The following is a 26544-nucleotide window of genomic DNA, read 5'->3' as shown; positions in this document are numbered from 1 at the left end:
GGTGAAGAAGCTAATGAATAAATAAGCCTTTAAAGGGAGATAACACCATCCATTATTGAGTGTCTCTGCTTTTTCCTCTGGAGGACACTTTGCCTTCAACTTATTTCAATGCAAATGACTCCACATGCCAGAATTTCATACTCATTTATGAGATGCAAACATCTCATATATCATCTTAGCTGACAGTCATTCGCGGCAGGATTGCAAGGAAAAAGCTAAAGCTGCACTTTTGTTAGGAATCACATGGAAAAATACATGCTGCCCACTTTCAATTGTGATACATATTCAGGTAACGGTGTGGTTCAGTCGTTCAAATACTGTAAAAAAAGGATTTGTATAACAGCATGATCTGTTTACATTCAAATGTATAAGAGTAAAAATGACCAAGCGAGAATGCCAAATATGCACTAATATAAATGTATATATTTACAGCACAGTGGACCCTTGCATATTTGTGATTCACCACTGACGGGCCCTCAAATTCAAATAAAAAAAAATTATTTTCCCTTATTTTTCCCCACAGGAAAAAGAACCTCATTTATACATACACATGACACTACAAGTCAAATGTACACCAAATGTGGACCAAGCCCACCATTTTAACATGCTTGTGTCCTTGAATGCACCATACTAGCTTGGAGATGCAAAAGTGAAACTGATCTACGGCTGAGTTGTGGTTTCAATATCACTCCCTCACTACATTGCATTAAAAAAAAAAAAAATAAATGATGCTGTTTTGTGGTTGACTGTGGCCTATTAGTGTATGTTGCTGTTGTTATACAGTACATATTTCGGTCACTCGGAATCAGTCATGTTACGAGACATAACATTAGATTACATGACCTTTCACATTGCATGAGGCTGGTTACTGAGACATCACAGCCCAGCCAACATGCCACGGCTGAGACGCACATGCAATGGCCTCGGCAAGCATGCCACGGCTGAGACAGAGTGAAAAATTTCTTCTCTTATTCCATGTGGAAGTGGTAAGTTTTTGCTTTCCTTTGTTCTTCTTCCCCACTCCATTTGAACCACTTTCAGTTTCCAATAAGTACATTCACAATTAGAACATTGGAAAGCCCTAGCTCACCAGCTAGTTATGCGAGGCATGGCTGTATATTATGTCACTGCAGAGATAATGTAGCCTGCACAATGTGACAAAGGAGTGTTCATGTATAGAAAGCCATAAACAGGTTTTCTATGCTATAATAATGAAAATATTCAATTTATTAATATTAACTCCTATTTCAGGGAAATTCACTTATCCTGGTCAGGTCTGGAACCAATTAACCGTGATAAACGACTGTACAGTAATCCCTCATTTATCACAGTTAATGAATCCCATTTTCTGAGCTTTGTGTGAAAGGTAAACAAAACATTATTACTATTTCTCTTGATCTAACATTTTTGGCAATTTTCTTATTTCTTTTGAATTTTTAATTTTTTTAGAAAAGGCCTCCAAGCCACACTGTAAAAGCACCTTTGTAACAAAGAATCTAATTCTTCAAATCAAAGCACTCGCCTTCACTCTGTGCAGGCTTGAGAGACATTCCACGGATTCTCCACCACAAAGTGGAAGTTCCTCGTGATGACGGCCCTGCTAAAGCTGTGTCCTCCTGGACCTCCACGACCTGGACAGACTGTCATACTATTGTACGCGGTTATGTGAGCTTCTAGGAGGCAAATTCAATCAGCCCAGAATTTGAACATTTATCCTGCTTTGTATGCAACAAAACATCCAGCAGACTTTATTTGTGACAACAGCACAAAGATGTGGAAATACTATCCTCTTACACACACACACACTGATAAATAGGGAAAACACACACTTCATTAAAAAACATTAAAGTTGTACTCCATCCTAGATTCAGTATAGTAAATACTGACCAATGTCCACTTTCATCTCTCTATGGATTTGTAGCCTGCTTGTACCTGTCCATCTAGCTCAGCAAAGCCCAGCTGGAATTAAATACGGATTGTATATTAGCTACAAGAAATCTACTATACAGCATATATATACATACAGTATATATACAGGTCATATTTCCCCATCACCATTGAGGAAAGTCGTCCACAAAAAAACAACCATATCCCATGTGAAAAATATCAAAAATCAAGATAAATAAAGTGCCACCATAGAGGAGTATACTGTACATATCGTTACATACATGGAAATGTACTGCACTAGCAAAATCATACTTACTGTGTGACTTAACAAAAAGTAGAAATACTTGTACCCATATAATATCAAATTAAAAGTTGTCCTCCGTGGATCCTACAACAGGTTCCCTCAGCGTCCGCAGCGTCACTGCTCCTCCAGCCAGGACGGCTTGTCCGAGCCCGGGGGCTTTAACTTGACGTTGAACTGGACCAGAGTTTGTTCCAGCTGCTGCTGGTTGCCGGCGAAGTAGGCCGAGATGGCGTTGTGGAAGAGGAGCAGCTGCTTGTGCATCACCTTCACCTGCGAGGTCATCATGGGGACACGTCATTGCAACAACACAGCATAAAGAGTCAAATAAAGTGTAACATCATCAGCTGGACTCCAAGGATGTTGAAGAATATTCAAAATATATCATTTCAAAATGAAGCAAAGCAGCAAAAATGGAAAAATCAGCAGTAATTGTACAAAAATAAATTATTAAGAGAAAAACATAGGAACCTAACAAGAAGAAGTGGGACGAATGATGTTAACAATGATAACATCACATTATTAACAGTTGATATATTGAAGAAAGACATGTTTTAAAGTTGTAATATTCTGCAAAACAAAATGTACCATTTTTGGAAAAATGATCTGGCAAAAAAGTTTTAATATTACAAAAATGGAGTCATAATATTATAGAAATAAAGTCATAACTATGAGAAAAAAAAAGTTTAAAAGTTTAAATAGTTGGAAAAAAAAACAACAACAGCAGAAATGGAAAAAAAATAGGTTCCGTGAGAATAAAGTCATAATATTAGGGCTAACAAAATTCTAACAAACAAAAAAAGTTGCAGTTTTATGAGAATAACCTCGTATTATGAGAATAAAATTGTTGTTTAGTTGCATGGGGTTGAAATATTAAAGAAGTGATTTAAAAAATGTAAAAATATTATGAGAAACAAACAAAACAAAGTTGACATGTTTGGAAAATGACATTAAGAACATTGCACAATTTTATGGGAATATAGTCACAATATTTAAATATTGATAATATTTAATAAAGTTGAAATATTTTGTAAAAATCACCAGCAAAAAATGCGTGAAAAAAAGAGCATAGACGGCTGAGATGCAGTTTTTTTCTTAGCATATCTTTACTAAATATCAAAGTGACCCAATCCCTCGACCCTTTATGGTTTAAAAAATATATGAATTAATAAATCATTGCTATTCTGTGATTTAATATGGCCTAGTTTTAGCCAACAATCATGCATTTTTCATAAATCATGACATTTTATGTCATTATTAGCCTAAACTATAAGGCTTCAGGAGACGCATTCAAAGACATTGTGATGATATGTAATATTCTACAATGTTCACTAGGCATCAGTAATTTAACATTGATGAGACAATAACCACCGCAGGAAGTAAAAAGGAAATCTCCCAAACATCCGGAAACATTTTGCTAGATTATCTACAACTTTTTCAATGAAGTATTCAAAAAGGCAACAGAGTTCTGGCTTAAAATAGACAGCTGAAGAAGAATAATGTCAGTTACCAGGGGGCAAGGCACAAACCCAGGTAAAATCCCAAAAGGTCTTGCTATGTGTAGAGTACAACTCAAACCTACTGCTTTTAAGAGGGGATAGACTGCTAATGTTTTTCAAGATGAGTAGAGCAAACACAAACCTTGTTTTCCTCCAAGAATTTCAGCTTGATGGTGACGTCGCTCCGCAGCCGCTCATATTTGTCCCTATGGACTTGGTAGTCGTGCTGGGCCATCTCCATGCGCACCACGGCGCCGCTGTCCCTCGGACCCAAACTCAGCTCTTCCAAATCGGACCGGTAGGCGTCAAACTCCAATCTGAACATAAAAATGAGGCTCTCAGGGTGACTCAGGGTAAACGTAAATATACTCAATCTTGTAAAGCCTCCCGTTTTCTCCTCATTCGATCCCTGATGCGATCTCATTTAATTAGTTTCGCCTTGTTTATTTTTTCCCTGATTTACAGGATAATTTCCCTTATTTTTAAATACCCATGATTCTACCAGTTACCTTGCATTTTCATAGTGCTTGATGGTCATCAGCGTGTCCTCCATGGTTTTGTTGACCAGGGTGTCCACACTGGACACAAAAAAGTTGATGGCGCCCAGCAAGGATTCGCCGTTCTTACACAAAAGTTTTTGGGTTTCTGCATTGTACCCAAATTCATCCTGAATAAAGGAATCAAATAATCAGCTTTAAAGAAAATCACAAGCGGTTGCAGCAGTGCAGGTGCTGCAGCAGCTACCTGCAGCTCTGGAGACTTCTGGCTGAGGTCGGTGAAGGTGTCGCCAAGAGCCTGCTGGGTCTGGACCATGCTCTGGAAGTGACTGGTGAGCGCAGTGGCCAGCCTCAGGATGTTCTCGTACTTGCTTTTGGTGTCTCGTAACACGTCAATCTGAGCCTCCAGTTCCAGGTCCACCGTCCGCGAGCCTCGTCCGAAACGCTCCGAGAACATCTGCTTGGTACACTGGAGGAATTGAAATAGATGATTGAAATATCTACTCCGAGCAGTAACAGCTACAGAGTAGCAGAGGGTAAAATGACCTTATACGTGTTTATGCCCCATTTCTTCACACTGTCCAGTTTCTCCACTGCCACACCTCGGGACACTTCTTCAGTTGCACTGCAGGGGTTGTGGTTTGGCCCGCCTTTAAAAAAAACCCATAAAAAAAACAGGCGCTGATATAAAACCGATACGTTTCCAATGCTGAGACAGTCATGAGATGAGGGGTGGACATGGCGGGCGATGATGAGCTTGGTGATAGGTATACTACCTGATTGCTGCTGGCTCTGCTGAGCCAATGGACTGCCTGCTGACTGGCTGGTGGGCATGTTAGCGCCCCTGGATTTCATGCGGATGTCTGAAATGGGCAATGGTGATGACGATGAAGAGCAAGACATGGGTGAAAGCAGCGTGGTTGTAATGAATTAGTAACACTCCAGCATGCATGTTTGCCATGCAATCCAGAAAAAAATATCATTGGAGTTAATGAGAGGATGCACATAACAGGTTGAAGAGCTCTTATTGGTTAGCGCATCTTTCTTTCTTTTCTGCTAGAATTGTGAGTTGGAGGCATGCAAGCAAGGCTGCATACAAGTCCTGAATCCAAGAGGGACTGAAACCATGTTTTTTTTTTTTTAAAGGCCCAAAAACTGAAGGGTTAACTTGACAAACATCTTCAGAATGCACGGGCACCTGGTGCAGGCGCAGGGCCACGTCTTCTGTCCAAATACTCAGGGTTGAAACGAATTGCAGGCCCTATGAGATGATGATATGTAATATGATATAGTGTAGGTAATATACACCAGCAGGATACATGTCAGTGGTTGTATGGTGACAGTAAAGCAAATACATGTAGAAAATATCATAAAGTCTCCATTTGCTTTTGGTCTCTTGCATTGATTGAAGGCTAATTCATGTCATGGTTCTCTGATGTTGTGGTGCAGCAGTATATTCACCAGATGCTAACAGTACCTTTAATGCTGCTGGTTGGAATAATGCCGCCTGCTGGTCCGCCATACCCCCCTGAGACGATGCTGGTTTCATTCAGGTTGGGGCCAGACACCATCACCTGCTGCAAATCCTGATCCATACACAACAGAACATGTTCCAAGTCAAACAAAACAACAATTCTAGAGGCCTCACTACACATCTTAGAATGCAGCCAGCTACATATGTTGAAGCTGTAAGCTTCATCATTTCATTTTTCTCCAGCAAATAGGGTCATCTAGCTTGATGATGGGGTTAAAATGTCAGTGTAATGTCATTTATTTATTCCTGCAGACACTGTCGGATAGAAACACAGCTCACAAATTCCCAGTACAGCTGACTATAAACACTTTTTAATGCTGAATTCCACCATTAAGGATTAATTATGGCAATATTAAAACACAATTCCAGTATTGTGACACCCCTGACCGCTCCATAGTACCCAGTACGCTGTAGTTATATAGCATGATGTAGCAATATCATCATCAACAAAACTGGTGGAGTAAATAACCTGCTCCAGGCTGTCATCCTCTGGTTGTGTCCCAGTGTCTCCATTGCTGTTGATGGGAATCTCCATGGTAGCAGCTTTGCTCATAATGCCCTCTGCCATGATGAAATGTCTGAAAAGATCATCATTTAAGTCCACCACATATGCCAAACAAAGATAGCGTGGCTTTCAAAGAGCTCAGTTGACTTACCTGGATGCTAACCGCTAATGCTAACTGCAGCTGATGTGGCTTCTGGCTAAGTGACAGCAAGCAAGCTAGCTTGCTCAGCTTCTTCTAAGACAAAGAAGCAGGCAACTGGAATTAAAAAAGCAACGTAATCGCATCAAAAAAGATTATTTTCCTAATTAAAACAATGCATTGTTACAGCCGTAGCTGTTATTTTTACATGGTCTGCCTGCTTGCATTTAACTCATGCAGAAAATCCCTGCCTCCATCCATCCAGCCCAGCAGCGGCTTTACGCTGCCTTCGCAATAAAAGTTGTAGCATTTTAAAGCTGCTCGAATCTGCCATTAAGGCATTTGTAAAGACAATCAAATTGTCACGCTAATATCTTTAATAACGATTTTATTAATTTTGATGCATAACTGAAAACGTGGGAGGGTATACGGAGCGACTGTGCTTTTATTTTGTGAGAAACTCCTCCTCCCCCATGGAGTTGTCCACGTCGTGCAGTGCCGACGTAGCTTGATCCGTTAACTGCAATACCGCCTTTTGCCTGAGGAGGTCACTCCCAATTCATTATAGAAATATCAAGAGTAATTATCATGACAGTTATAATAATACGTTTTATGGAGTCTAATGTAATTTAAAATAATGTAAATCCAACATATACACTACACACAAGTGTTTGATTGATAGATTAGTGTCATGGCAAGCCTGGAAGATCATAGCACCAACTCTGTGCCCAATCAAAGCTATGCCAATGCCGCTTACATCCGCTAGAGGGCACATTTTCACCATATGGTGAGATTGCGAGGATACAATGCAACGTAATGTAATAAACACACATTAGAGCCCCCATTTATTTCCTTTCTGTGGAGTTCTGCCTCATAATGGAATATCTAAACCTCCCCCACAGGCAATTTCTAGGGGAATTAGCCATTTCTGGTTATTATTATTATTAGTGCCATTTTTGCTGATTGCAGTTGTCCCACAGAGATAGGCTGAGTAATTTGCCTCATTTGTTACAATCAGGGATAGTGGATAAGAGTGCATGGCTTCCAAATGTACTGTAGAAGTCATTGTGGACGTACTGGAGGTCATAAAGACAAGTGACATGTTTCCCAAACGTCTCAATGCATGGTTGATCATAGGGAAAAACTCTTTTCCTTACTGCTTTGACTCAAACGCTCAAACTAAAGATATATTTCATTTTGCGTGCAATGCAAAATGTAATAAAATACAGTTCTTATATAATATATATATACTATTATATCTACTTTTGTATATACTGTATATTATTTGTTGAGGCGGACAATAATTAACGGGCTGATATGACGGAATTATAATATCGTATGATACATCAGATGCTCCGCAATGAAGTAGCACACAAAAAACTAGGCTGAAATTTTTGGAAAAGTAAAGCTGATTGTTGCTTTTTTTTCTTGTTAAATTACGCTTTTATAATGCAGGCCAATAAGAAACAGTTGTAAGCCATAAATGGACCCTGAGCTGCATTGTGGACCCCCTATCACGTATTTATAAATGATTTCCTACTTATGGTGAATTAGATGTGTTTTCTAGAAATAAAAAAAAGGAATCGTTTGACCAAAAATTCAAATGTAGAATTGTGTCAGTACTGGGAGGTCACAGTTCATTGCCGTCGCCCACAGTTGTATTTTTCCAGTTGACTGTACACTGTTTCTTGTTACTGCTGTCAGCATAAAAAAATAACACAAAATCCAATGTTCTTTTGCTTTGGAGCGAGCCCACCTCATGCAGCGACCACCCCGAGGTGAGACGTCAGACGTTGGTGTCGGGAACGAACGGAACATCTCCAATGAAAGGCTGATTATTCCTGCCTCAAGGATCACTCTGCCTTATGATGGCACCTCAAACCCTCCAGGGTGTCGCTAAAACATGAAAAAAGGATTGATTTAGAATAATTGTGTTTTTGACGTCAGGTTTAAAAGACACTGGGCCGCTGTGGAGTGGATCAGAAGACATTTATATGTCCTTTAAGTCACAGAGTGGACAGGAAAGCACGAAAAGCCATAAATGAAAAAGGCAAATAATGTTGAGGCTAACTCTAAGCTAAACATCCCAACGGCTGGCCGGTTGCTTTAGTTCCACTTTGGAACTCGTGAATAATTGAAAGGGTATGTTTTGACTTTCCGTTCTGGCAGAGGGGCTGCCTCCACATCCTTCAGCCGCCCCCCCCCACCCCATACCTTTGACCTCCACATTATTCACAGCCTACAAACAGGCTGCTCAAGCACAAGCTTGACTTTTAGACATGGGAAATGGTTTTTTTCCGCAGTCGGTTATCAGCACTGGAAAGAACAATATACAGTATGTCTCTTTTGATGTCGACTATACTGTGTAACATGAGTGTAAAGGTGACTATAGGGGTGTTATTTCATGTCTAGAGCGCTCTAATCATGGTAAAAAGGTCATCATAGGTCTTCTATGATCTATGAAAATATTCCATTGATAGGTAACAAATCCAATTCACTTATTATGGTTGTGTTTGGAACCAATTAACCGCCATCCCTTACGAAAAGAAAATATATTTATCAATATACTGTATTACTTTAAATATATTGTATTATATTATAATATATTATTTTTCCATTATATTTTCCAATACATTATATATTATAAATACATGGAATAATATATTTTTGTACATATATTATACAATATATTATATATTCATGTAATATATGGCAATATATTGCAGAATATACAAATGATTGCCACTTTCAATATATTGAAATATATTAAATCCAAACATACAATATATGAGTTTATATATCCCAAATTATATGCAATTTTATATATATACAAATATAGTCCTTTTTTGGTCTTGATCGCCAGATATTTTGTATATGTATCAATATATACACATATATGATCTATGCATATATTGCACTATATTGGAAAATATAAACATAAGATCTCATATATGGAAATATATTTCCTAATACATTGCATTATATTTGCCAATATACTGCAATATATTTTTTTCCATAAGGGATAACCAAATGACTGTATTGCCTCATGGGCTCTACGGTCCACACTTCTGTCACATTTCAAATCCAGCCCCTAGTGGCTGGTAAAAACAGAGAGATGTTCCTCCAATGTGGATCCATGAGACCACCAGGGACTCACCTGCAAGTGCCCCCACCCCCACTCTTGGCTCCAGAGTGGAGATACTGTAAATAATAACATTTTTGCAACAGAGTGCATTCACTGCGTTATGTCTTGTTGTTTATCTCAATGTTGGTTTGTACATCCTAATGAAAGCCAATTATGGAATATGGAAGAACATTCCCTGATCAGTCTCACTTTACTCAACTACATGATTCACAAGTGTAAAGATTTAGGAGCGGCTTGTTGATACAGTTTTGTAAAACAACACATCAAACTGTGAGTGCTGTATTTTTTTATGTCCTCTTCAGCTGCCAGGAGGATTTCTATTATTTACAGCAAAAGAGTTCTAAACAACTGAGAGAATATACAACATCTTTCCACTTGAAAGAGGAAGCCAGCAACACTTGACAATTATTTAGTAAATATGTCGTCTGCAGCATTTTTAGACGGGGTACAAAAGTGCTGTTGTGTACACACATTAAAAAATAGACCCCGTATCTTTCAGAAACTATTTTTATGACAGTGAATTGTCAAGGGACAATGCTATAACAGCTCTTTAGAGTAGTCTGTGTACAGCTTGCATAGCAGTATAAATGTCCATACATGTCCAAATTGTGGACAAAGTGTCAATATTTTCCTCAATGAACTGCAGCCCTCATGCAGCCCCAGACCGGGGCACTACAACCACCATACTTGACCGTAGGCAAGACATGATTATAGTGCAACTCATTTGTGTTGGAATTCATGTTTTCTCTCGATGCACCGCAGCTCCTGGAAGCACTCATGTACGCTATCACCACCATGTAGGCAAGACACAATTATCTTGCATCTGACTTATGTTGAAATTCAGATTTCTACTTGATGAACACATCTCCTGGCAGCACTCATGCACACTATCACCGCTATACTTAAATGTATGCAAGACTTAGTTATCTTGAAACTCACTTGTGTTGGAATTCATGTTTGAACCACAGCTACCAGTTGCACTCATATATGTGACCACCTCCATGCTTGACAGTAGGCAAGAATAGTCCATCTACTCCTGGCAGCACTCATGCGCACAACAGCCACCATGATTGACTGTAGGCAATGCACAATTATCCTGCATGTCATTTGTGTTGAAATTCACGTTTCCCCTCAATGAACCACAGCTCCTGGCAGCACTCGTGCACACTATCACCACCATGCTTGACTGTAGGAAAGACACAATTATCTTGCATCTCTGAAATGTATATTTCCACTCGATGAACACAGCTCCTGGCAGCACTCATGCACACTATCACCGCTATACTTAAATGTATGCAAGACTTAGTTATCTTGAAACTCACTTGTATTGGAATTCATGTTTGAACCGCAGCTACCAGTTGCACTCATATATGCGACCACCTCCATGCTGGACTGTAGGCAAAACACAATTCTCTTGCAACCCACTTGTGTTGGAATTCATGTTTGAATGGCAGCTACCGGCTGCACTCATGCACGCGGCCACCTCCATGCTTCACTGTAGGCAAAACACAATTCTCTTGCAACCCACTTGTTGGAATGCATATATGTATGCATATGCGTATATCGCAGCTCCCTGCAGCACTCATGCATGCTAGGACCGCCATACTTGAATGTATAGGAGACATAGTTATCTTGCAACTCACTTGGAATTGTTTTGGAATTCATGTTTGAACGGCTTGTGCATGCTACAACCGCCCGCCATGCTTGACTGTAGGCAAGACACAATTATCTTGAACTGGAATTCATGTTTCATCAAGAAGAACTGCAGTTCCCGGTAGCACTCATGCCAGCTACCACCACCATACTGGCACAGCTAGTGTCAGCACTCGTGCACTCTACCACCTCCATGCTTGACTGTAGACTGGACACAGTTATTTTGCTACCCACTTGTGTTGCCATTTCCTGTGGCTGTGTTGACAATAGATCTATACTAGAATGCCTATACTGTACATGCTTTTAGAGCCTAGCCTCGAGGATTGGAACCACAGACTTGTTAAGCATTGATATTTAATAGTATCAAGTCACATGTTGATTCTTTCCTTACCTGAAGGGCACAACCTCACCGGGCAGTTCCAGCTTGGTATTCCTGCTCCTGAGACGACTGGGAATTGTAACAGGATCTGTGGTCAGGAAGAGGTAATTATGAATCATTTGCAACAACTTGAATGGAATTTGAGAGCAACGGTGGAAATGTAATGTAAGTCCAACTGTAGATGAAAAAGCTCAGTGGCTGGCCTTGCCTTGATTCTTATTCCCAATCACCAGTGAGACCCCCTGAAGGACCTCAATATCAAAATGTCCATCAAAAAGCACGCTGCATGCAATATAGGCTGGCAATGGTGAGTGTGTTGTGAATCAGTACTGTCCAATCTTGGAGCCCTTAGCAGAGCCTGAGCAGTAAGGCGAGATTTATCGAACAAAAAAAGCACGCTTCAGACAGTGGCTCAAGTATAACATACAAAAAGCCAATAAACAAAAAGTACTAGGAGAAAGAACTAAAAGAGACAAGCCAATGCACAAAAGATCCATAAATGGGCAAGCTCCAAGTACTTTCAACATCCCCAAAAAGATGAGGAAGGGCTGGGAGGAACCATCACAACTATGTCCTTGGAGAAAAAGATACCAACTGGCAGCACTTAATGTGGTCAAGCAAGACAACCATCATGACATTATATGACCTACTGTAACTCAAATATGCCAAAACCAAATTGTGCTTCTGGATTAAATACATAAAGTATCTTATATATTATTTTATATTCAGCTATTTTTACCAGCTTAGATTTTATGAAAAAAAATCTGGTAAAATATGCTTTTAAAGAGCTTTAGTGACACACATATTCCAAACCTAAAAATCGTCTTCTGGGTTGAATACATAGTTTGTTTTGAAGTTCCGAGATTCTATTTAAAGCATGTAAAATATACTTTTAAAGACCTTTCTTGACATATTGATTGTCATAATGGCTTAAATAGGCAGGTTATTTTTCCAACTTGCATTTCTCTAAAGGCTTGCAAAATATACGGTACTTTTAAAGAGCTTTCATGACATATTGCTGGACATAACAGAAATAGTCTAAACAAAAATACCATGTGTGAGGTTGAATATGTAGCTTACTTTCACATTTTGCTATTTTTGCCATCTTGGGCTTCACAAAAAGCTTACAAAATATACTTTGAAAGAGCTTTTGTGACATATTGCATGACCTAACTCAATTATTCCAAACCAAACTGTCGTCTGTGGGGTTGAAAATGTAATTTATTATTACATTTTACTATTTTTACCACCTTAGATTTTACTAAAAGAATGTAAAATATACTTTTATAGAGCTTTCTTGACATAATGCGGGACATATTCCAATGATTCCAAACCAAAAAGGTGTTTGTAGGGTTGAAAATGTAGTTTATTTTTATATTCTGCTACTTTTAAAGTGCTTTCATTACATATTGCTGGATATAACTAAAATAGTCCAAATAAAAATGTCATCTGCAAGGTTGAAAATGTAGGTTATTTTTATATTCTGCCATTTTTACCAGCTTAGATTTCACAAAAAGCATGTAAAATATACTTTTATAGAGCTTTCTTGACATAATGCGTGACATATCCTAACGATTCCAAACCAAAAAGGTGTTTGTAGGGTTGAAAATGTAGTTTATTTTTATATTCTGCTATTTTTACCAGCATATATTTCACAAAAAGCATGTAAAATATACTTTTATAGAGCTTTCTTGACATAATGCGTGACATATCTTAAAGATTCCAAACCAAAAAGGTGTCTGTAGGGTTGAAAATGTACTTTATTTTTATATTCTGCTATTTTTACCAGCTTAGATTCCACAAAAAGCATGTAAAATATACTTTTAGAGAGCTTTCTTGACATAATGCGTGACATATCTTGAAGATTCTAAACTAAAAAGGTGTCTATAGGGTTGAAAATGTACTTTATTTTTAAATTTCACAAAAAGCATAGAAAATATACTTTTAAAGGACACTGTTGTCACACACTGATGGATCTTATGTACTAGTATTTGTAAACGTACCAACAGCGCTTGCTTGCAAGATGCACACCAAGGTTGGAAAGATGGTTTTCAGGTGCTACACACTTCCAAGATATGTGGTATGACTGGAAAGTATAAAAAACAAGCCGCATTGAATGCATCAGACAGAAGGAGACATGTCATCAATCAACAATGCAAGAGAACGAGGGCCTCCCTCATTTTATTTTTGTGTGAAATTGAGCTGGTACCAAAGTCCTGGAAGTCTTCACATGGAATCCTTCGTGCTGATGTTTTTTCCATCATCCGACATCTTCATTATGCCTCCATTTTCTGCCAGGAAGAAAAAAAAAAAGACCATGAATGTACACAAAGGAATGCAAATTATTTTCACTTCAAATAACCGGCGGAGTCTGACTCCCAGGACTTTGCAGAAGTTCTTCCAAGGAACGTGTGATTCCTGGTCAGAGCTTCAAACACGCAAACAAAACACCTCCCTTTTTCACTGTCGATCATATTTGCTCATTGATGGGGTGGTGCTTTAGAGCTGCGTTGCAGACACGTGACAAATATCTATGTTCATCATCTCTTCAGCCTTTTGCAATCTGTTTGCGGATCGATTGTTTGGAATATGCGGCCCTGGGAAAACATGAGCACACACATTCATACGTTCAGCTGAATGCGAGCTCCACAACCACAGTAACTTAAGGGGGTTCAGCTGAATCAAACATTTTGCGGGCAAAGTTTCAGCTAATGAGGTTTGTAAGGGAGAACCTGAACGCTGCCTTTCAAAGTTTTTTTGAACACAGACTCACTGTGATGTCACAGTGAGTTGGACATCATTACGTGGGACCAAGCAGAGTGAAATGGCCATGGCTATGGGTGGAATAAATTAAACCAGACCATTTTGGAAATCCAAGGAAATACAGCTAGAATAAGTGCAGATTCTGGAAGATCTAAAAAGCTTTCTGTGAGGCTTACTCAGTACAAAGAGCCCAAAATGAGCATAATACGTCCTCTTTAACATTATTAGAACCCTGTAGCCAATAACACCCATATAGCCACCTCTTATTATTCTTCAAAATCTTGTGCTAGCAAGCTACTAACTAGTTAGCCTCAAACTTATTTGGCGTAAACTAAAGAAGCCAAAAACCTACCACTTCCACACAGAAAGGGAGGAAAACCTGCTTTCATTCTATCAATGCTGACTTCATGCAGCATTCAGGTCATGTGATGTAAGCTAATGTCTCAATGTTTTTGCTCATTGCTGCCCTCTAGTGACCAGAACACTACATATCACTTGTATCTCAGTATTTTTGACTAATAATAGACCATAGTTTACCATGAAAAAGTGATCATTTATGAATTAATAGATTTCTGAAATAATGAGAGGGACGTGAGGGAGCAATAATCAACTGTATGCTCTGTACACACATCATTCTGGGTTTTCAGCAATCTTCCTTGTCGATGCTAAGCAAACAATATAAAGCTTATAAACATTGAGACACAGTTAAAAAACACATGATCTAAGCCTTTATATTATCTAAAGGGAAGTGTTTTCATGTATGCTCAAGTATTCAAAACACAGTAACAACTTTTGTTGTTCTGTCCACCATCATGGGGCACTGCCCCTGCCCCCAGGAGATGTGCTTTAGCTTCATTCTTCCCCTTCCTGCCACCGTCACCTCACAGCATCACCAACCTGCCTCCACACGCTAACAACTCCGTCCCTCATTAAAGGTACAATAATGAAGTACAATAATAAAATACAAGTACAGATGTGGCTCCAGCTCAGGCGTCCACACGTTTTTTCGGGGGAGGGGGGTTTACAAGGTACTGTACAGTACCCCCCGCCTTAAAAGTCTTGCATAAATCTGTTCAAAATTGGGGCTCTGAAACCGAAGGCTGACACATTTGAGTGAGGGAGGGCTTTGAAAGTAGCGGTATATCTGCTACTAGCCTAGTAGCAACAGGAGTAGTACTAGTAGCTGTCTGACTGCAGTAGCTTCATTATGTGTTCATTACTCAGCATGAATACACCTCTTGTTCCCCTCAAAGAGCTCCCACGGGAGGAGCGGTGTTAAGCTCGGCTTGGGGCGTTTTGCTTGACTAGACGTGCACGGAGGTAGACGACCACAATGTATCCCGTAGGTCAGGGATCTCAAACTCAATTTACCTGGGGGCCACTGGAGCTAGGGTCTGGGCAAGGCTGGGCCGCATCAGGTTTTCCAAAAAAAACCCCAAAACGCATTTATTAAAAACAGAAAAATATACAAACTTTTTCAGTGCTTTGGTTCCGATTTTCTACAATAAAAGCTCTGATAAAACATGCCACTGTTCTCAAATATCTTAATTTTTATTTTTCTGCACAAAATTTCTGCCACATTTGGCCCACAGGACACAAATAAATGGTGGTCAGCAAATAAATGTACATACATTTACCTTATACATGCATACACGGTATAGCGATCCAAGTGTACTTCAAGCAAAGATAAAGCTAATTATCATATTAGAACACGTACATGTCCAAATATCTGCAGCGTGACCACTCGGGCTTAAGAGGAGAAGTTTTTGGAGAGAGAGCGAATCCTGACTCAACTCCTACTCGGAGAACAGCGGCACTTTGATGTGTGGAAGCAGACTTGCAAATGAAAGCTCTCATCACAGACAGAAACGCGAGAGACGATCACTCTGGGCCTCAAACAACTTCACAAGCTTCTGCTCCAACTCGGCTCACTCGACAGCCGCAAGCATGGAGGAGTTGATGTCAGACTGTTTTGCATCGGGATTGAGATACTTTTCCATTTAAGCACACTCGGTGGCTTGAGAAGATGACATGAAGCTTCTTCCACAATCTTAATCCAGCAGCGTGCTGCTCCAGTCGGTCCTGATAAGTCGGAATGAATATAAATGTCTTTGTTGCTTTTTAAAGGAGGAATACCATGACAGGAAGGTGAAACGGAGTACATCACATGTTTGGACACTTGCACTAAAACAGGGGTCTCAAACTCAATTTACCTGGGGGCCACTGGAGCTATCTTAATTTTTATTTTTCTGCACAAAATAAGATGAAAAATAAATAAACAAATCAAGAATAAAGAAAAGCAACCAATCAGTAATAAATAAATATAATAATAATAATAAAAAACTGTAATAAAATGTGCTATATAAATAAAGTGGATTGGATTGGATTGGATAAAATGGCAAATAATAAAAACTTAAGAAACCACATATAGTTGGTGGGTAGACAAACATTTTTTTTCAGATTAAAATGAACAAAGCATTATTAGAGCCCTGTAGACATGACAAAACACGACTATAGTCACATTTATACTCTTTTTATTTACAACATATTGCGCAACTGCAGGGTCTTGAGACACATGCTAACTCGCAAACTAGAGAGCTAGCGACCTAAACGGTAGCCTTCAAGTTATTTCCTTTAAACTTAAATAGCCAAAAACTTACCACTTCCACACGGATAGGGAGGATAACTATTAACAGTTATTTAACCTTTAACATGAACGTAATAATTTTTTCTGGGTACATGATACCATACAGCATCCATATCAAAATTGCGAGGGCCGCACTAACATTAAACTTTCATATCAAGGCGGGAGCCTCAAACTAGTGGCCCGTGGGCCGCGTGTTTGAGACCACTTCCACACGGATAGGGAGGATAACTATTAACAGTTATTTAACCTTTAACATGAACATTAATCAAACTTAATAATTTTTTCTGGGTACATGATACCATACAGCATCCATATCAAACTTGTGCAGGCCGCACTAATATTATACTTTCATATCAAGGTGGCTGCCTCAAACTCATGTCCTGCGAGCCACATTTGGCCCGCGGGCCGCGTGTTTGAGACCCCTGCACTAAAAGGAGTAGGAGGGAGCAGAGCTGAATAAATAATATTATTTATTCAAAGAAATACTCTTCATGGGGCTGCACGGTGAACAAGTGGTTAGCACACAGGCCTCACAGCTCGGAGACCTGAGTTCAATTGCACCCTGTGGCGTTTGTATGTTCTCCCCATGCATGCGTGGGTTTTCTGCGGGTACTCCAGTTTCCTCCCACATTCCAAAAACATGCTAGGTTAATTGGCGACTCCAAATTGTCCATAGGTATGAATGTGAGTGTGAATGGTTGTTTGTCTATATGTGCCCTGTGATTGGCTGGCCACCAGTCCAGGGTGTACCTCGTCTCTCACCTGAAAACAGCTGGGATAGGCTCTAGCACCACCTCGACCCTCGTGAGGATCAACGGTAGAAAATGAATGAATGAATGAATGAATACTCTACATTTCATTCATTTATCATTGTTCAATATGCTGCCATTTTAATAATTTTATTAATAATAATTCCATTTTTTTCTCAAACTATACTGTATTAGCTTATGTAGTTGTATTCTGTTTATTTATTACTTTATCTTTAATACTTGAATTTATTATAATGTATTTACTTTATATATTTATGTATTTGTATTCTATTTATGTCTCATTTATTTACCAATTTAGCTCTTATTTATTTATTTATTAAAATGTGTTTAAGACTTTTATTTATTTTGATGCATTTTAGTGTCTTTTATTTATTATTTATTTATATATTTTAATTTATTTTATTCTTATTTATTTATTTATTTATTGATCTTTAATAATATGATTTTCATGTATTTAAGTTTCTATTGATCTATTTTTATTTGTATATTTGTATTCTATTTATTTTGTATTCATTTAGTTATCACTAGTTCAGTTTCTCCTTTCTATTGCATGTAATTCTCATTGATGTACTTTTTGGAACAATTGATTCTTTCATCCCTGCGTAATCTTTCTATCCATTGTTACACATTCATGATTCTTTTTCTTTTCTTTCTCCTTTTTGCCATTTAAACACAGGAAGTGGAAAAGGGGAAAAGTCTCCTTCCTTCTCCTTTGAGGACATTTTGGATGGTGCAAGTGTAAACATGCCATGTTCCTTAACGTGACTGTGTTAAGCATGTTTGAAACAACCCTAACCATGACCTTCTGTTGCAGTGACTCCCATTCTGCACGCTAAGGGATGTCACTGTTTGTGGTAGTCAACAATGCAACGCATCGCCATGGCCACCACACCCATGTCCAAGCATCCAGCCCAGAAACACAGGAAAACAATAACAAATCAATGCAATGAGCGATTCATTTCAAACTGAAAAAGACAATATCCCGTATTGTGCACTCATTAGCACATTCATGACCCCTAAACCTGCCCTCCAATCTTAAATATTTCATCAACAAAACACGATTTATACATTCAAACTATTATTTATAGTGATCCGGCTTTGATGTAGTAATTCCTGCAGCATCTGGGTCACGGTTGAAGTGCTAGCAGTGTGTAAGTCTCCTTTCTAGTCCTGCCAAATCGACGTCAGGTGGATAAAACCCATCTTATCCTTCGTATGCTGGTAGCAGACCTCCCACGTATGCTACTATAACATTCAATCCAGCAGGTCACGCTGGGCGTGTGGACCAGGGATTTCAAAGAGTGAGCAAATGTCATTAAGTGTTGACATTTAGCATACATGCGTGTCTATAAAAATTGTTTTGTTTTTTTTTTTACAGTTTTTAAAGATTTGGTAGCTTTTATCCAGAATCGTTCACTGCAAACACCGCAAACATCAGATTTACAAATACTGTGCACAGGATGCTCTTCAGGCGATGTGTGTTGTAAAGACATGACCCCGCCGCCGAGGCATCTATTTGAGGTAAGGTATCTCTTTATTCAAGTGTGGCACAGCATGTATGAGAGTGAAGGCCACTATTGGAAGGAAGTCTAGGACAGTTTAGTCAGGATTGTGTGGTAAAATTCAGGAATTCTAGCCATGAAAAAGAATTTTTTAAGCTATTACACCATAACTTGTCTTGCGCCTACAATGCAGGGGGTGTCCAAAGTACAGCTAGGGGCCATTTATAGTCATATTTTATTCCAAAAACAACAAAAACAGCAAAAGATCATAATACAACTACAAAAATAGGTATGAATGTGAGTGTGAATGGTTGTTTGTCTATATATGTGCCCTGTGATTGGCTGCCACCAGTCCAGGGTGTACCCCGCCTCTCGCTTGAAACAGCCGGGATAGACTCCAGACCCTAGTGAGGATAAGTGGCATAGAAAATTGGTAGATGGATGGACTCCTACTAATAAAAACATTCATTCATTCATTCATTTTCTACTGCTTATCCTCACGAGGGTCGCGGGGGTGCTGGAGCCTATCCCAGCTGTGTTCGGGCGAGAGGCGGGGTACACCCTGGACTGGTGGCCAGCCAATCACAGGGCACATATAGACAAACAACCATTCACACTCACATTCATACCTATGGACAATTTGGAGTCGCCAATTAACCTAGCATGTTTTTGGAATGTGGGAGGAAACTGGAGTACCCGGAGAAAACCCACGCATGCACAGGGAGAACATGCAAACTCCACACAGAGATGGCCGAGGGTGGAATTTGAACCCTGGTCTCCTAGCTGTGAGGTCTGCGTGCTAACCACTCGACTGCCATGCCGGCCCTAATAAAAACAGTGAAAAACAAATTCACATATTACGCAATGCAAACCTGAGTTTTACTGACTCACGGGTACATGATGATTACTCGAGTTTCAATGACTCACGGGTACGCGACCAGTACACGGGTGTCACTGACTCACGGGTATCTGACAAAGATTGGAGTCTCACTGACTCACAGATTCTCCATGAAGACCAGAGCCCCCCCAAACTCACGGGTACATGAAGAAGACTTGAGCTTCACTGACTCACAGGCAGGCCTGTGCCTAAGACTCGAGTTTCCCTTTGACAAAGACTGAAGAAGGCCATTGATTCAGGTACTTGGCAAAAACTGGACTTTCACTGATTCACACATAGTCAATGAAGACTCGAGTTTTACTGACTCAAAGTCATGGGTATTTGACAAAGACTGTAGTTTCACTGAGTCACGGGTACTTAATGAAGACTACAGTTTCACTAACTCACGAGTATTTGACTCCAGACTCTAGTTTCACTGACTCACAGATGCTCGATGAAGACTGGTGTTTCACTGAATTGAGTAGCCGATTCACTTAAGAGAGTGACTCATAAAAAGTTGAGTCATTAAAGAACTTTCCCATCATTAAATACTATGAACTTGCTTTGCAGGGATTCCAACGCGCAGCAGGTGATTTTGTGAACAAATCCAACTGCTCAAGCAGACTCAGACGTGCGGCTCAGGAAATGAGACGCAGTCGAGCATTTTATGTTTGCACATTGTTTGCTTGCCGCCCTTGGTTGTGGCGTCACGACAGAAGCAGCAGCAATAAACCCCGTGCAGGCCTCGACTTGGATTTCATGGTCAAGTGTGCGTCTGCTGTATGTTAGTAGAGTAGGGGGAGTGGTTGGGCGGAGTTGGGAAGTCAATCCATGTAAGAGCGCCATCATCATCATCATCATCATTATCGAGAGGCCTTGATGACAGCAGTTAAAGTCCATCACTGCTGGCTGGAAATCTGGTTGGCCAGGTCAACGATTCCATAAAGTGACTCGAGTCTCTCCCTTTTCCCAGTATGTGAACAGGGTGCTCAAATCATGTGATGAAAAGTGCGATTGCTCTGTTTGGCGCAGATCCAGGCAGAAACAATCGGGGAAATGTTTGGCTTGTGAATATTGTCATTCATCCAGGTCATTGCATCCTGGACTGGACTGTTGAGGTTGTCTCTTCTGAGGAGGCTTCATGAGTTCATGCTCCAAGACTAGGTGAGACAAACACTAATCAGACTATAGGAGAGCTCTAGACCGAGAACTTGGTGCAAGATCCAGTTTATCCTTTCTAAATAAGGAGACAAAAATGGTTTGGTGTTGTCAAATGATGGACAGACAATGGAGTGAGGTCTTTGCTTGCCAATGACCAATGATGGTCGTTAGCATCCCATTCAGATGCTGATTGAAACCAAGATGGCTGTGCCTTGTGTAACCGATGTGTTAATTTAGTTAATTTAATTTCACCAATAATTCATTTTATGAATGTATTTGTCGCTGTATGTATTTTCTTATCGTCAGTCATTTTATTTGCACTTCTTTTTGTTGTGTGAACTTTGACAGCATCGTGGTGCTGTCACTTCCGGCCTTTCTGGTGCGCTCCTCTTCAGTCACCATTTGGACTGCTGAGGAAGAGGTATGTTAGTCGGTGGCAACAATAGTTAATTGTATTAAGTATGAATATGTTATGGCGGTCGAGTGGTTAGCACGCAGAACTCACAGCTAGGAGACCAGAGTTCAATTCCACTGTAGAGTTTGTATGTTCTCCCCGTGCATGCGTGGGTTTTCTCCGGGTACTCCGGTTTCCTCCCACATCCCAAAAACATGCTAGGTGAATTGGCGACTCCAAATTGTCCATAGGTATGAATGTGAGTGTGAATGGTTGTTTGTCTATATGTGCCCTGTGATTGGCTGGCCACCAGTCCAGGGTCTATCCCGCCTCTCGTCCGAAAACAGCTGGGATAGGCTCCAGCACCCCCCACGACCCTCATGAGGATAAGCGGTAGAAAATGAATGAATGAATGTTTTTGAGTAGGGCTGCACAGTGGACAAGTGGTTAGCATGCATGCCTCACAGCTAGGAGACCCGAGTTCAATTCCACCCTCGGCCATCACTGTGTGGAGTTTGCATGTTCTCCCCGTGCATGCGTGGGTTTTCTCCGGGTACTTCGGTTTCCTCCCTCATTCCAAAAACATGCTAGGTTAATTGGCGACTCCAAATTGTCCATAGGTATGAATGTGAGTGTGAATGGTTGTTTGTCTATATGTGCCCTGTGATTGGCTGGCCACGAGTCCAGGGTGTACTTCGCCTCTCGCCTGAAGACCAGGCCCATTTGCGAGTAATGCAATAGTTACTTTTACTGGTAACTAGTTACTTTTGTAGTGGAGTAACTCAGTTAGTAACTCACTTACATTTTTGGAGTAACTAGTAACTATAACTGATTTTAACTCGTTTTTATAGTAACATGCCCAACACTGGTTGTGCTTGCTAAAAATTCTTCTGAGACATAGAGGAAGCTTGGTTTTCCAGTTAAGTGTATTTTCTCTTTTGCCTCAGTTTGCGTACGTTTAATGAAATTGAAATGCATCCAAGTAAACATAACAAGCAACATTTGAGTCACAGGTGAATTAAAGTCATGTATTTTAAAAAGTGAGTCAACTTTCCTCGTCTTGATGTGGGCCACTTTGGTGGTTTATTGCCACACAAATCAAAATGCTTGCGGACTATAGAAGCATAAGAACAGCCTTTCATGTGTGGCTTTAACTCCCCAGTCCTCATGTGGGTGATTACTAACACAAAGCTGATTTTAATGTCGGCCCCTCCGAAGACATCAATAGCATTCTTGCCGCTGTACAAAGCTCCGACCTTAATCGTTTCCTATAAGCGATAAAAAGGTAAGCAATTATGAGTCGTAAATTTTGACGAGATGCCGAGTGGGTTGCTGCAAATTCCGCATCATCGACGACCGCTCTTAATGACAGAATAAGTCTCAATATTTTGGAAGTGAAAAAACTTCATCAGAGGTGAAAATGAAAGCATATGGCGCTTGAGGCTCAAGTATTTTCCTTTGGCCTTCCTCTTCTTTAAGCCCTGCTGCAGAAGTGGAGTTGGCCCAACACGTTTATTCTTGGGTAGATTTGGGATTTATGTGCCACAATGGTCTTCCTGCACTCAAGCTTTCAGATGCAATAACGGTATATGTTATTTTCTTATGTAAGATGATCTTGTGCAAAGCAAGCTAAAAGAAGCCTCTATGCTCGGCCGGGGGAGTTTATGTAATACAACGTTCTGTTATGGCAAAAAACATTCATCAGTGTGTCTCACAGGACTGCAATCTATTTGCTTGGGGGGAATGATGTGATCGTCAAATTTGCATAATTGGGCATTTGCAAAAAGTTGAGTGAAAAACATGAAAAGCAAAGCAAATATGTTTCAAACTACAAATAAACGTCCTTCTGTTGCTTCTTTTTGGCATTCAAAAAAAATGTCTCACACAAAACAGATTTTTAGATGGGAGCGATATGTGCTTTCATGTCCCAAAGGGGAGACTCTTGACTAGATTTGTCACTACGTAGTTGGGCGGACATGAGAGGGCATGCCTCTCACCCATTTGGCTGTTGTCTTGGAGGCATGCTCTATAGCAGTGATTTTCAACCACTGTGCCGCGGCACACTAGTGTACCTTGAGAAACCGTCAGGTGTGCCGTGAGGAATTATCCAATATCACTTTTTATAATTAACATTTATTAATCATCATTTGCAAATATTATATCAATAGCCATTATGTCAATAGTATACATGGACCCAAATATTCCAATTGCATTTGGTTTATTTGCTCAAACGGAAAGAATTGAACAGGGATGGAATATTCCTTTAACCCAGGGGTCTCAAACTCGCGGCCCGCGAGACATTTTGTAACATTTTTGGTTAGTGGTGTGCCACAAGATTTTTCCAATGTAAAAAAAACTGTCGTGGCTCAAAAAAGGTTGAAAAACACTGCTCTATAGACGATATAAACGATATAAACGATAGATGTTTTTGCACCAATTAGATGTTTCCGGTCTTAGCTTTCTTTCTGTTATTGGCGGCTGAAGAATACAGTTCATAGTCCCTCGTTCATAACGGTTCATTGTTTCCAGGTCCGACCACAATATAGGATGATACTGATCGGTTGAAGCACCCCTAGTCTCAATGTTTTGTGTCTTTACAGCCGCCTGGAGACCACAATACTAAATATCCCTTGCATTTCAATAGGATGCACAACAATTACCTAAGAACATAATGCTGTACTATTCTGGTTGGCGGTTGCTATGTTGTAGTCCTGCCTCGTAAGGTTCTAAAGCGAGCTGTTGACATTTTGTTAGCAGAAAATGCAATGGCCACAAATGGCCCCCGAGCCACATTTTGGAAACCACTGCTTTAGCGATTGCACATTATTGAAGCACAGAAGCTGACTGCATGGGATTTAAGTGCAGACAAAAAAGCTCCCAAAATGAGCGACATTCAGTCTGTGCTTTGGTAAGATGATACAAAAATTGTTTAAAGCAGAAATTGAAAGGTAACACAAGCAGAGAAGTAGATCTGATTAGGCCAAGCCAACAAATGTAATTATTGAATCAGCATTCTGCAGTCATCTCTTCAGGGGTTTGCAGTGTATCGCATAACAACACACAAACTCACTTGAACTTCATGTAAATTCAGTGGTGAGGGGACTCAACATCAGGGAGAAAGGTACTCATATAAAAAACACACACTACTCTATCAGTGAACTACACATCTCGTACTCTCCGACTCCTTGATTTCCCACTCAGTAAGAAATGTTGACATCACAATTACGCGTCTACGTGCTAAGAAACAGTACTTTCCTTTTGATGTCTCCTGAATACAAGCGATAATGACATGTACGTTCTTTGGCTGAAGAATTCTCACTAATGACCACACACCTCGGAGAATGTGGAAGTCCTGATTGAAAATCAGCAGTCGTGACACTCCTCACTGAGAGCAAGTGAGCCACACACGTTCTTTAGTCATCATTAAAACCCTTATGCAGTCATCATAGAGTACATCAGCATCTTACATTTCAGGAAATTCAAAAGCAGTAGACTTGGGATTGGGTTTGGTTGGTTAGAACTTCTACTTTTAACCTTGGGTTGGGTTAGGACCCCTACTCTTACATAAGTGTGCCGCCATGAGGGAGATGTCTACAACCCCTTATGAAAAGAAAATATATTTATCAATATATTGATTGTTGTGCATGTTCAAGATGAATCTAACCATTAAACCATTAGATTCAATAAGGACATTCATATTTTCCAAGGTCATTACTTATAGTACGTACTTATAGGCTATCACATGGTTTGTCTGGTATCAGGCCAGGTATCATGCCCCCGGTCTCGGGCTGATACTGGCACGTGGGGGCATGATACTGGGCCTGATACCAGACAAACCATGTGATGATTAATTATTTTAATGCCATAAAAGTCGAGTTAGTTAGTTTCCAAAATACTAACCTTAATCGTGACCCTGTTAATCCCTTTTTAAATGCACTAAAGCACAGCAGTTTTTGATTTGTCACAGCGTTGATTTACCAGGCAATTCTTCATGGACTTCACAATAAAATCTGTGCTACAATAAAAATCAATGCTTGTGAATCTGTGCGGTAAAACCATCTCACCATTGTCTACATATCATATTAGAAAGACAACATATCATTTGGTAAATGTGTAAAACATCAAGCAAAAAAAAAGCAGAAGATCGAGGAGGGACACTTGAGGTTCACCACAAAAGACTTTTCACACGCCATTGCTCAGATACTACATCAGTTGTTCAAAACAAAGTTTAGCTTGACAACAGTGCATGAAGATAAAAAAAAGTACTTTTGAACGACTTCAGAGCAGGATTTTATGTGGCCGGGGAGACATTTTCCTCTTGAAAATGAAAGGCTGATCCTGATAATACTTCATGTTAATAACGGGGTTTCCACTGGCAATGGACACTGTTGGTTTGGGAGTGTGTGCTGCAAATGTATTTTAGATCCATATATCCATCCTCCAACTATTATGATTTAGCAATTGAGACGTTTCAGTAGATAACAATGAGGCATAATAGCACGCTCGGATTGTCTTCACTGACGTTACATGACATACTGCCACGCTTCCCGCATGTTCAGAAATATGAAAAAGGGTTTTTGGACAAATATCAGTGGATGGAACAGCGGGTTTCTTTGGTCTTTACCAGAGATTTTCGATCACAGAATTAGTGGTGGGAAACTCTTCCTCATCCATGGAACATCACAGTGGTGTGACTCATTAAATATTAAACATTAAACTTGCGGCGTCATTTAGCCAAACTGGCATAATAACATATCTGGCAGCTATATAATGTACAAACATTGCTGAATTCTTGTCGGATAGTATATGTTCCCTTACGAAAAGAAAATATATTTATCAATATATTACTTTAAATATATTGTATTATATTATAATATATTATTTTTCCATT

At 39.8% G+C, this 26544-nt stretch overlaps 1 protein-coding gene across 4 annotated transcripts; it reads right to left on the bottom strand.

Annotated features, from left to right (window-relative positions):
* Positions 1-1001: 1001 nt before the first annotated feature.
* On the bottom strand, positions 1002-6652 carry LOC131134553 (arfaptin-2-like). Of its 4 annotated transcripts, XM_058079961.2 has the most exons (10): positions 6375-6652; positions 6188-6296; positions 5662-5770; positions 5383-5445; positions 4961-5047; positions 4731-4834; positions 4432-4653; positions 4197-4354; positions 3830-4004; positions 1002-2461 (listed from the first exon to the last, which is right to left on the bottom strand). In XM_058079961.2, the coding sequence occupies exons 2-10, from the start codon at positions 6284-6286 to the stop codon at positions 2306-2308; spliced, it is 1173 nt and encodes a 390-aa protein (XP_057935944.2). In that variant the 5' UTR covers positions 6287-6296; positions 6375-6652; the 3' UTR covers positions 1002-2305. The 4 variants fall into 4 exon arrangements, with proteins under 4 accessions (XP_057935944.2, XP_078648696.1, XP_057935945.2 ...); XM_078792570.1 differs by lacking the exon at positions 4961-5047; XM_058079962.2 differs by lacking the exon at positions 5383-5445.
* Between the last annotated feature and the right edge of the window lie 19892 nt (positions 6653-26544).

The sequence above is a fragment of the Doryrhamphus excisus genome, linkage group LG8 (genome assembly GCF_037039965.1).
Source record: "Doryrhamphus excisus strain RoL-2023G ecotype Guam linkage group LG8, RoL_Dexc_Guam_v1.1, whole genome shotgun sequence".
Taxonomy (NCBI): domain Eukaryota; kingdom Metazoa; phylum Chordata; class Actinopteri; order Syngnathiformes; family Syngnathidae; genus Doryrhamphus; species Doryrhamphus excisus.
The sequence above is the reverse complement of the archived record's forward strand: the minus strand, read 5'-3'. Positions and strand labels throughout refer to the sequence as shown.